The sequence below is a fragment of the Phaethon aethereus genome, assembly GCF_964289735.1.
Source record: "Phaethon aethereus genome assembly, chromosome: 1".
In the NCBI taxonomy this organism is placed as follows: domain Eukaryota; kingdom Metazoa; phylum Chordata; class Aves; order Phaethontiformes; family Phaethontidae; genus Phaethon; species Phaethon aethereus.
In genome coordinates, this window is record NC_138575.1 from 34454499 (window position 1) to 34468051 (window position 13553).

Sequence of the window (13553 nt, forward strand, 5' to 3'; positions counted from 1 at the left end):
CTGGTCATCCTTGCCGCCAAGGCACACAGCTGGCCCGTGTTCAGCTGCCCACCGGGCTCCCAGGGTCATTCCTGCAGAGCTGCTCCCCAGCCTGTTCCTGCTGCTGCAGGGGTGCTTCCTTGCCACTCTGCCTTTGTCCTTACTGAATGCCATAAGGTTCCTGTTGGCCTGTTCCTCCAGCATGTCTAAGTTGCCCTGAATGGCAGCCTGATCCTCCAGAGTATCCATTTGTTCCCTTCATTTGGTGTCATCTGCAAATTCCATGAGGGTGAACTTATCCCCTCCTCCAGGTCACTGACAAAGATGTTAAACAGGATGATACCCCGGTGGTACTCACTCCAGGAAGGGTATGACCCATTAACAACTACTCTCCAAGCTTCATCATCCAATCACTTTTTTACCCATCTGGTTGTCCACTCATCCAGACCATAATGTCCCAACTGGGTTTCAAGAATATTGTGGGACAGTGTCAAACACCTTGTTAAAGTCAAGGTAAATGACTTTTCTGCTCTCTCTCCCCTTTTCCACAAATCCACTCATACTATCACAGTCAACTGCTTTTTCTTTATTAAGAAAAAGGTATAAAAGCTTTTTTCAAGGGATGCTTCCATTAATATTTTTTTGCTACCATTATGCTTTACAGTAACAGGAACAGAGTCTGCACCCTGTAAACAATGAAACAGGGTTTTGGTTTTATTACAAATGGGTTTGCAGTTATGTTAATCACTCACCTTGTCTTGATGAGATTACTCGAATAGGCACTAACAGCTATGCACTATTTAATCCTGTAATCCTTAGCATTAACTTAAATTGGGGGATTCATCAAATGTCTGATAAAGTATCAGATGACTTGTTACTCTTGACTCAGGACTTTTACCTTTCAACACTTGGTGCCTGAACACAAAGAAAACACAACATATTTAGTGAACCTCAGTTCGATACCTGTAGGCTGCAAACTTGTAACATTACTGCTTGAACAGCACTTAGTATAAACCATTTTTAAAAAAAATTATTATAAAATAGAAGGTATATTTGTTTGCTGCCAACATTTTTCCAGGATTTAACTTGGCACGTCAGATGTCTATGCAAATGTGAAATTCATGCTTGCAGCCCATGGCTTCTTTAAGTTCTGTTAAACCTGCCTGGCATAACAAGTAGCTTTACTCCAATGCATCCAAGGGTTTGCATTTAGGATTTGGAATGTTTTTGGAACATTCCAAAGAATTTTGGTGTGTTTTTTTCCTAGTCAGTATGAATCTCAATCTACGAATTTTTCCTGTTCCTGGCTTCAACCTGTTAATCTCCCTTATTTTCTTGGCATTATACATAAAATATCACCATTGTATAATATTCCTGCAATCTTTCATTAACTGGAATCTTAAAAGTCACATTTCATTATTTCTCTCAGACAGACTGTTGCATAACATGAAGGATCAAGGTCAAATGATAAATGAAGAGAGACTTTTGATTCATTCAGATGGTTGTCTTCAATTTTGATTCCTTTTTCGCTACCTTCCAAAAAATATGACAGATTCTGAACATTTTTCAAAATGAGTCTGTAGCATCCAGGTATATTCAGCTGTAATGGAGACACTCTGAATTTGCACATCTGCAGCTCATCCTTAGAAAGCCTTTCATGGTACCATTGCCCAACTTTATTACCGGGATACTGGATACTGTGTCCCACCATTGGAAGAACCACCTTCAAAGAAAAAAACAAAACAACAAACACATTTGAAATAAAGTCCACTAACTCCTCTTCACATAAATGTGTCTAAATCTTGTGTTTGGGGCCTAAAATAGTAAAACAGTAGTTGGTCTTGTGAAATAAAGCTGTCCAAGGCAGGTATCTTGAATGTAATTAAAGCAGAAAAAATAATCAATGTATCAGGATTCCTAAAACAAACTAACATATATATTATATTAAAATATACTAACATGAATTTCCTTGCTTATTGGGAAAGATACAGCTATAAAGATATTACGTTGCCTATGTAAGACTTCACAACTATGCACTCTGAACCTTCAAAAATTAGAACTTCAACTGCTCTTGGATGTTTTCTCGGTAGACTGAAAAAAAATTCAAAGTATTTACATTCAGCTTCAAGATAAATATTGCCATACTGCAAATGACACTGTACTTAGTTCCATTGCAAAGTAAATATTCTTTTCTCCTGTTTGTTATGATAGTGCAGATTAGTTCACATGTGTTTTCTTTAATGTGCATTCTGGCAAGGAAGATGATTGCACTGGTTATCTTAATCACATTATTTTTAAAACAAAATATTTTAATCAAATAAAGAGATCAATGACTCATAATTTTTCATACAGACTTACTTGATTTATAGAGTATTTGCTAGCTGACTCTTCTGCAGCAGTGACTACATGAACCTGACAAGACATTTAAGAAGTTAAGAAAAAAACCTTTTTAAAAAATAAAACATATGCTTTATTTTAGGACTCATGCACTGTATTCCCAAACTGGTAAAGGATTCCAAGGTTACTTGACAACGACAATAATCTATTTCAGGTATGAAAAATAGTAGACACTCTTAATATAAAGTAGTCCATTTACTGGTAAATGGCCTTGCATTAAATATTTACTGATGCTAGCTACCACTAATTAGCAAACCATCACTCCAAACTCATATTCTTTGAGTTTGAAGTTAACTGTGCCAACGCAATCTTGTGCTACATCAGCAGAAGCAAAAATACTAAGAAAAATGTTTTATATTAAATAGGAATATACTTATAACTCAATAGTGAATCAGATACCTCTGCTTTTCATTTTATTTGATCTGCTTGTTTTCTTAACATTCACTCTCAAAAATACTGTTGAAGAAAATTCACAATGGAAACAGAAGCCACTCTACGAGGACTGGAGGTTATTCAGTAATCTTTCAAGTGCTCTTGCTTTCAAATTTGTAAGATGTTCACCCAAAGGAAACGAGATACATTCTGCCTATGCACACACTTGCTTATTATCCAGTAAAACACTGCAAAATTCTACACTTTATCTGATGATCAGGAGAAAGACAGAATCATGGAATCACTTAGGTTGGAAAAGACCCTTAAGATCAAGTCCAGCCATAAGCCTAATACTGCCAAGTCCACCACTAAACCATGTCCCCAAGCACCACTTCTACTGGTGACTCAACCACTTCCCTGGGCAGCCTGTTCCAATGCTCAATAACCCTTTCAGTGAAGAAATTTTTCCTAATATCCAGTCTAAACCTCCCCTGGCACAACTTGAGGCCATTTCCTCTGTCCTATCACTTGCTACTTGGGAGAAGAGACCCAACTGCTTCCACAATAATGAAAAGGTATGCTAACCCTGAAAGAAGAGGTGGCTTCAGAATGGACTTCAGCATGCCAAGACCTGGGACCAGACACTCCACTGCTGGCTTCTGCTCATTGGCTCATCTGTGGCTCCACGCACAGCACCCAGGCTGTGCTGTGGGCAAGCAGAAGCACACCATTGCCCTTTACCACCTTCCCAAGAAGACTGCTGTGTTTTTTGAACAGCTGCTAATTGTTTAGACCCAGCCTGGTTTAATTGCCTGAGTAAGTGAAACTGTGCTACACATGCTTTGACTGTGTAGCTGCAATGAGGTTACCAGTTCAGTCTGAGGCCACCTTTCACCATGGGCTTACATTCATTAACATATATAGTGCGAAGGTCTGACCTAGAGAGCAAGACTCAGCTCTGCATTGACTGATAATACAGGCAAACACAGAGTCCACTCTGAAGGCTTTCCCCAGTCAGATCCTAACAGCATTATATACCATGCATTCTAAATTCGTACATATATCAATTCTGACATTCCGTTCCTTCTTCTCACTTCAATAAAATGAACACTCAGAACAGATAAAAGCTACTAATACACATCTAGCTTATACGCCTATTTATGGTAAATCAAAAAAAGCTACATCACTGTTTTCACCTTTGTCACTACAATAAATATTTTAATGAATGAACCAAAAAAAAAGCATTAGAGTTCGAGTATATATTCAAGTGCATTAAGCTTTTTTTTTTTTTTTTTTTTTAATGAGAACTATTTTGTGAAGACTCACCTTGTCATTCAGGGAAACACTTTCACCATTTTCTTCTGAGAGGACAAGATCACCCTCAACAACTTTTGAACCATAAATCCTCAGCCTATATGATGCTGCTTCATTCCAAATTTTACTGCAATAAGCATGGACATAGAATATGCGCATGGAATGAGGAATATTGAGCCATCCTTTGGTACAACCTTCATGATTTACACCATAGCGATTTAAACCTCGTAGCAACATCTTCTCTCTCACTTTAAATTCTGGCATCATCATAAGTGCACCCTTTGCATCTTCTGATATAAACAAAAAAAACCATATAAGTAATCCCTGATTTTTCAAATATTACCTGTCAAGAAAAAATACACTTAAAAAGATGAAATAATCAGGTTGGGAAAAATTCTGTCAGTCTGATCTCTTTATGCTGACTTTTAGGTTATTATTCCCTTTCCTTCAATGTGTCATGTTAGACAAATTTCATCGTATATGCCTATCAACACAGTCCCATGAATTCTATTCTATTTCATGCAGTATAAACTGAACTAGCTGTCATTCAGTTATTCAGTCTAGTTTGTATTTTTTTTTCCCCCAGGAACTTACTTCATCCCTCCAAAGTTTTTTTTAGATCAAGTAACTGAAAGTAAAAAACAAGCTCTAAAATAACATTAAACCTCTACTTTATATCACAGAATCATGGAATGGCTTGGGTTGGAAGATCATCTAGCTTCAACGCCCCTGCCATGGGCAGGGACACCTTCTACTAGAACATCTTGCTCAAAGTCCCATCCAACCTGGCCTTGAATGTTTCCAGGGATGGGGCATCCACAATTTCTCTGGGCAACTGTTTGAGAACATGTATCTCATAGGGAGTAAAAAATATGTCTTTATTTTAGAGGTACAAACTGCATTGGCCACTGGGAAGTCTGAGTCTCTGCCAAGACGAAAATATATTTAATCAGATTTGTACTACATTATATAAATGTTGTATATTTAAAATTTTATGGTTTACATATTTTCTCATTACAAGCGATTATCTGATTAAGCCTTTTGCATAGCTTTTTACCTTTTGCTTTCAGGAAAAGGCAAGCAGCTGTTTTCAGAGTTCACATCAATGTCTTTCTGTGCATAATACAGCAATGTACAGTACAGAATGGTTCATGAAATGAATTGTATCTGTGTCTCTTGAAACTATATATCATAGCTGTTCTGTCAATCTACAGTGATAAGCAGGCTAATAAATGTATTTTAAAAGAACAAATATATTTGAAGTTGAGAGCAACTCCAAATCTTTAGTTTTCGAGAGAAAGAGAAGTTGAATGACAAAAACAGTAAATATGACAAAGAGAGCATTTTACTCAGCACACTTCTGCCTTTGACATATTTTGTCGATTTTAGTTCAAGACAGAAAGGAGATCACAGGAAAGCATGGAAGAGATACATAATTAAAGAGATGTAAAAGCAAAGCCCAAAGGTGCAAAATACAAGAGCTAAAATTGTCACAGAAATCACAGAAAATTAGATACCCACACATGGTAAGTGCTGAGTATGAACTGGGTTTCTCATTCCTGCATACCTCCTTTATTAGGGAGGAGAAGTTTATATTCCAAAAGCAGACAGATGGAAGGACGCTAAAACTGCTTTGATAAAATTATTTTAGCCTTTTCCAGCATTATGCTATACAGCATTTGTTTCTGTAATGTCTTGCACCTGAAATACATTAGTTTTCCACTATTTTGCACATTTAGGGCCTCATCCTCATTTAATTTTTAACTGTGCAACTCTACTGAGTCCCACAGAATAAGCTATTAAGTGATATAAAGCAGTAACAAAATAAAAAGTATCTCTCTCTGCAGCAACACATTATTCCCTCACAATACTAACCCTGAATAAATATACAGACAATTTAACTGGACATACCAGTTTGAATAAAGTATCTTTTTGCGTTGTTTACAGGGTCATTGGTGTCTTCGGGTGTGAAGAATAACTTCACAGCATTCACCTTTAAATAACAACATTAATAATTTTTTTTTTTGCATTTAAATATAACTATTTGTCAACTAAACAGACAATCATGCATCTGATTCTGTGTTAACATATTCTGCAACTTCTCAAAATTATATCAGCTCTTTAAGGTCAAAGTCAAATTCTCCCTTTCACAGAAGATGCCATGAACAGCAAACCAATGTGGCTGTGTTCCTTCTCAGGTTAAAGAAAGGTTTTAGTCACACAGAAGACACAAGACAGCTTTCAAAGTGAGAAATCAGTCACTGCTCTTGAACATCCAGGTAGAACTCCTCCACTTTATAATCATTCTACCCTGAACAGGAAGGTTCCTTCTTTGCCATTTGCATGTTTCACGCAAAATTTAGACTGAACACTTTCCACAGTCTCACACAGAGGGACAACAATTTTTTTTTTTTATACTGATCTGTATTAGGTTAGATGACACTGTGACAGGGAAAACACTACGCTAACCTCTGCTACTTGCAACACTAGTGGAGCCACACAATTTGCTAGCACTTATACCAACTTGTGACATCTGTCACGGTTCTTGTCCTCCTCTGTGTTGGACTGTGCAAGCATATACTGGCACATTTTTCATATAAATAGTAGTTCCTCCATGTTTTAAATTAGAAAGTAACTGAGTTAAGTCTAGAGATTTAAATCATTACTCTTCAGGGACTGGCACCTGGTACCAACTGCTAATACCAGAATTCAAGATGTCCAATACATCAACAGTAACTTTTATGGCCTGCCCTCAAATCTTGATTCTTCTTATATTTGGAGGATACATTTTCCTGACTTTTCTCAGAATCAAAGCAAGATTAGAAGAAAAGGATACTCAAGTATTCATTTGACTTTGTAGTGCGTGATTCTGTTTTAGACCTGTGCCAAGTACTATACCATATATATTGAAAAGTATATGACTCCTATGAAACATTACTTAAGAAATAAGCTCTCCTTAGACAACATGGGAGCAATCACTCAGAACTAAGAGTTTGGGAAAGTAGCCAAGGAATAATGGAAAGCAATAATCTCTTCTATATAGCAGATAAATTACTGTGGCATTGAAAGAGCAAATTTTTTTATATGATCCTATGTAATATCTTGTGACATTTTTAAGAAGTATATAGACCCCCAGCAGGATAAAGAGGCTACAAATTATGAGGCAATCAGGACCATGAATAAACATTGTATAAAGATTGCTTCATTTTAGTGTTCATACTTTGTATGGAACGCAGCCACTTTCCTGCCAAGTGGCATGATGACAATCACAGTCACATACCAATCACAGACAGAAAAATCACTTCCTGGACTATGTAAAACTGCACCTGCTCTTTAAAAAAGTGGGGTTTTTTTTGTTTCAGTATGAAGATCTTCATGCTTATGTTGTTGTCAAAACTGATCTGCCAATTACTTCCAGCACACATATGGGTTTATCTCACAAATGAAATTGTTCACTGGGAAGGTCAGCTCCAGCAGTAGACATTGCAACAGTAATGTGAAATCAACTTGACAGTAACTACTTAAATTACAAAATGAAAATACCATTTTTTCATTCAGTAAAGCCAATCCTATTTGATCTGTCTGAACATTCTGTCCTTGTCCAAATCGCTGAGGTCCGTAGTAATTTACAAAACCTTTTGTCTAAAATGATAGAATAAATATGTTAAAAGCACAAAAGTACCAGGTAAAATTAGTAAGACTAAGCATACAACACACATACATCTACATTTACATCCAAAATGCATGCAAACTGTTTTTTTAATCAGAAGTAATATGTAACAAAATCGTAACTCATGATTCATTACAATATTTTACCACCTAATTTAGAAACATTTGAAAAGACAACCAAGCTCTACCATTGTCTTCACTTTCATTAAAAAAAATAGGTAAATGAAACAAAATTATTTCTATATAGTTAATTATTATAAATACAACTACAGGTCAAGTCAAAGTAATCGAGCTTTTTACATGTGCCACATCATGAAACCTCTATTCAAGCAAATGCGGCATAGCACAGGTAATGAACAGTAACCACTGTTGGACACTTTTTCTTAAAAATACTAATCTTTTTTTCACATGAGATCATTTGTATTATTATTACAATAGTAAAGACCAAGAGTGAGCACTTCTGCTAATGGGGATTTTAAGCCTCCTGATGAGTTCTACGTCACATGTGGGCAGTAAAATTACAGTATTTGTTTTGGAAATGGTTATTCAGTTCAAATTATATAACCTTGCTTTGGACATCCTGAGATCCCATATGCTATTTTGTTTGCATGGAAAATAAAAAATCCGTATTTTGGATTAACACACATGCTGTCTTTGTCATTCATCATCTGACCAGTAAGCTAAATCTAATAAAGCAAGACACACACATAGGAATTTGTGTTCATCTTCCAAACAGCAAAACAAAAAAAAAAGTCAGATGGAGCAGAGAGAGAAAAGTGTTAAAGTACCAGTTGAATACTTTTTTCAATAATAAAATTAATTTCCAAAATACATATAATGCATTTCGCTTTTGCACACTAGGTAGTTTTAATTCAAGTCTTTATTCCTGGATTAATCTACTTAAAGTAATTTGTATTATAGTTATTCCTTAGAAAGACAGGGCAAGAAAATTACCGCTGTACAAAAGACCTCAAGTTTTCCCTTTCCATGAGTTCTTTTGTTTTTCTCAGTGGTTTAAGAATGTCCAATGATGTGGTTTTCTTCAGGGACTAAGGCTAACAGCAATCAAAATCCACTGAATTTCAGGGGATCTTCTTTCTCTGCTATACACATTTCACACGTATTTATGCCATGAAATTTTTTAACCCGAGCCAACCATGTACGTTCCTCACATCACCAAAAAAGGCAATCAGTTGACACGTGTAACTACATTCCTTCACCCTGTCAACTGCCACAGTGAAACACATCACTTCAGTTGGTATCAGGTCTGTGCAGCAATAGCACATATATCCACACTCATTTGCTACCAGATTTCCCATCTGTCTTGCTGCACCACTCTGGGGTCTGCAGTCAGGAACACAGAATGAATTCACCTATGGTCCCTCCTTGGAAGGCAGCTTTACTCTGGATTCCTTAAGCAATGCAGGAAAGACATAAAATAGCAAAAAGCATCAAAACTGGGAAATAGTGCCATTATTGTGCTATTACAAGCATTTTCTTTAGAATTACTTTTTTTTTTACAGCACAGAATTAAAACTTGGTTCATTATGCTCATTATTGACAACGATAAGGCTTTTTTACCTCAACATTTTCCATTGCTTCAGATATTCTCTCTTTCAAATCTGCAGAAGAGTCATGACTGTGGGGTTTGAGATCTCTCACAACTATATCGAAGTGATTGCCCTTCAGCTGACCAAGTCTAAGGTGCTGGCATGCTGAGTGTATGTTGTGTATTCTCATACCCTTTTTTTCCATTTTGCTTCCAATTTCTTTCAACCTGCATAAATAATTGGGAGAAATTATGAATCATCCTCTACTAAAGCTATCCAACTTCTAATAAATGCCTTCTTCATCTTTGCACTAAAATTAAAAACACTTAAAAAAATAAAAAGGGATTTAAACCAGATTATTATGAAAAACCCAAATCAAATGCAGATATAGAAGTCTTAAAATTTAGTTACAGTCCAGAAATACTTTTAAAATGATTGCTTCATTTGCACTTATACTCTGTAGCTCGGCAGATATTGGAATGAAGCAATTCACTGAACTTTCCCAAGGCAACTGCACTGAATTTTGCATTTTTTATTGAAAAACAAATAATTTATTCTTCAGTCCTAAAAATCTGCTTTTCATCAAAAAAAAAAAAAAAGAAAAAGTAATGTGCTCTAGCAGACTGCAAAACACAATTGCTCTTTCTTGGTCAGCCTTAACAAAAACAAACTCAGTGCACGGATTCTCTGGGTATGCTTGCACATGCTTGTAATTGGAAACACAGCTGACAGTTCAAGTATTTGCCCTCTAAAGTATCCGCTCAGTCTCTTTGTTCTTATGTGGAAGTAACAGTCATTCAAGTCAAAGGAAGTTTTCAGCATAAGAGCTTACATACCAAGCAATATTTTAATAACTTTATAAACTAATTATTTAGAAAAATTATTTATTTTCCGTGTTATGCTAGTGGCTTGGAAGCATTTAACTATTTTGCCTTATCATTTAAAAATTTATGCGAAGTTTTGCTAATTATCTCTTGAACAACTGGCCTTACAGTCCAGTTTGCAGTGGAATTTTACTATTGATATATATTTATGTTAGTAATAAAACCTAAAACCACAAATTCTACTTTACTTTATTTGTGAAGTGTACTTTGTTGCTAAGACCAAAACCCACTAGAAAGTTAAAGCCGAGGAAGAAATAAGTTATGGGTTTGACTCCAGCAATTTTTTACTGTTACTATGGCAGAACTTAATGTATATTTTTTACCCACTGAGCTGGCTACAGAGAGTGACAAAAACAAGGTACGGAAAGGCACATCGTGTATTAGCAGTATGTTATTCAGCATGTATTTTCTGCTCTCAGGTTTGGTGATATCTTTACTTAGTCTCATGTTTCTAAATTGGACAATACAATAGAAGTTGATACTTAACACTCAAAGACAGCATCTGTCCAAAGTGTATTTGTAATGATTTACTTTAGTTTTGTAGCTGTATAAAGCTTTTAAGTTGTTGTCTGTGGACCACAAGACAATACTTTGATAGTATGTGGAAACCTACTGCATCATGTAGTATAGGCTCCTTGGTCCCAGCTGGCAGATGGTATTTAAGAAATTGTAAAGTGGATCACATGAGCATGAATTGGAAGCATACTGTCCCAGACGATACAGTATATTCGTATTATGAAAGGTACAGAGAAAGGCAAGACTTTTCTTTAAATTCCAACACCAGGGGACTTCAGCACTAAGCTGTGTATCCCTAAAGCCACAAAATTTTAAAATCATTTCCACTGTGCTCTAATACAGGAGAAGGGAACACACATCAGTAAGAACATTTCAGAAGATTGTTATCAGGTTGATACTTATTGACATGTAAAAGTATGCACTGAACTGAATACACCCAGATTTTAAGTACCTCTCAGGAGTCACCTTCTTCACAACCATAGGTTGGTAAGTAATAGCCTTCTTATCTTTGATGCCAGTGTAACTGAAGTCTGAAGGAAGAACACCAAGTTCAGCAGCCAAGAAGCCGATTGCTTCTAGTGTTTCTAGATTTTCTTTCTGAAGGGTGAAAGCTGAAACAATCATCTCAGAATTATTAGGAATTTGCACTTCTAAATCATACAGGTGTTCTGCCATGACAGATGGGAAGGTTCTTCCCTTCAAACCATAATAGCATGGAAACTGCAAAGAAACAGTCCTCCCACCCCACAAAACTAAAGCAAATGGGACTTTTTCAGTATTGAAAGAGAAAAGTAAAGACACAGTACACAAAACTCTTAGAACAACCAGAAACTCCTGCTGCCTTTAAAAACAGTACTTGATAAAGAGCAACACAATTCAACGAACATATATTGACTTACTGCTAGAAACACCCTCTGTATCAGAAATCTACTGCTTTAAAGAATGAGATCATAAACCAAATTTGACCTTACTTCCTCGTCCAACATCTAGATGCATCTTCTAAAATCCCCCAATGACTTTCAAGGGAAAGCTAGCACACAGGGAATAACAGAGTTGGTGCTACAACCAAAAGAACTGTAACCATAATCATTGCACACTTTCTGTAAAAACACTGCAGTAATGTGATTCATCCATCTCATTCACCAGTGATGTAACTACACTGCATTAATAATGATTTATTTCAGCATAAACAATGGGTCAACCAGGCCTATGTATCATATAAAAATGATTCCGAGTCTCAGTCTTACTAAGGAACACCATTAACACCTGACACTTTCACTAAAAATGTAATATTTACCTGTATAAAGATCTTGTTTTTCCTGGAAACCACCAGCAGACCTTTTTCTGGACCAACTTTTTTCTCGAAATCGTACCATTATTGACATATTTGGCTGATCATTGACATCTGTCACAGTGAAAGACTTTGTTTCTAAAAGTTTTCCAAATTTTCTATTGACAAAGTGGTGAACTACTTTTCTGTGTTCTTTGTTTCCATCAGGCTCAAAAGCAAACGTAGAATTTTCTAGCTTTGCATCTAAAAATTTAAAGAAATCACTTGTTTCCTTTTCAGTCACTAACTGACAAAGTTCTCTGTAATCAGCATTTCCTTTTACAATCATTTCATTGTCTTTCGTAACAGTGACTAGAAAGGGGAATTTCTGCCTAACAGCACCGTGTAAATCAGCTCGTTTTTTCTTGTCCAGTATAGCTCCCAGCGAGAACTCCCCAGTGCCAGCATCGGCGTTATTGTCTAAGTCCCACGCATCCTTCAGATCACAAGCAAATTTATTAAGCTGTTCACTCATGGGTTTGCCCAGTAAGGAATCCAGTATACAGGTTTCCTCAAGGCCGGATTTCAGTTCAGGTGCACCCTCACGCTGGTTTTTGTTAGGGGATGCAGAACAGTTGCCTCCTGCCCGGCTTGGGCCACGCTCCGAGGGACTGGGCACACCACTGTGACAGCCATCAGCACACGGACCGGGAGACTCCGTTCTCAGCTTTTTGGATTGCTGCAGGCACAGGATACTTTGTTCTAGCAGCTCTTCGCTGGTTTTCTGATGCGATTCAGCCCGGGTATCCCTAAGTACATGTTCAGGCACCTCGATTTCTGTCACTACGAAGTCACTTGCTGAGCTTTTGATAGTACCACAGAAGCCAGTGTGATCAGTCAGGTAACTGAAGGAATGCAGCATGTCTGCCCTGCCTTCCCCTGCTCCCAGCCAGACACCACCACACCTGCAGGGGGAGGAAATAAAAAAGGGAGGGAAGGGGTGAAGAAAAAACAGCAACTACTGAAGAAAAGGCTGCCGAAAGGCCGGCGGCCGGGGAGGGCCGCCGGCACCGCTCCCGTCCCGAATGACCGCTACGGGCCGGTTCAAAGGCACGGCCACGCGTGGCGGGACCCCCGCGCGCCTCCAGCCCCCGCGAGCCGCCACGGGCCGCTAGGGGGCGCCACGACCCACCCGGTCCCCACGGGAGAAGGGGCCCACGGACGCTACTAACTCCTCCAGGCGCGCGGGGAAAGAGAACAAGGGACCACCCCCCAGCCTGCGATGGGGTGCGCCGGAGGGGGCGGGGCATCTCGCGGGCAGCCTATGGAAAGGCCGCGTGGGAAGAGAGCGAGCGCGCTTCCGCTTTCTCTTTCCCGAGCCGCCGTTTCCGTTCTGGTGATGCTAGCGACGTCAAGAGGTTGAGTCACTCCCTCTTAAAGGGGAAATGCTTCAGTGGGAACGCCTGACGGGAAGCAAGGCGCGCGGGGCGGGGCGGGGCGGGTCGTGGGCGACGCTGCTCGGAAGCGAGGGGGATCGGCGGTGAGGGTGAGGTGGCTCCCGCCGCCGCGTGGGGGCGAGGGAGGGGGCGCTCGCCTGCCAGG

The 13553-nt window shown here is 38.4% G+C and overlaps 1 protein-coding gene across 1 annotated transcript; it reads right to left on the bottom strand.

Moving 5' to 3' along the window:
* Nucleotides 1–1378: 1378 nt before the first annotated feature.
* Nucleotides 1379–12873, bottom strand: PUS7L (pseudouridine synthase 7 like; the record flags this gene model as incomplete). Its single annotated transcript, XM_082010061.1, has 8 exons — nt 1379–1702; nt 2338–2391; nt 4075–4352; nt 5974–6055; nt 7606–7704; nt 9313–9508; nt 11133–11292; nt 11979–12873. The coding sequence occupies 8 exons, from the start codon at nt 12871–12873 to the stop codon at nt 1379–1381; spliced, it is 2088 nt and encodes a 695-aa protein (XP_081866187.1).
* Nucleotides 12874–13553: the final 680 nt, after the last annotated feature.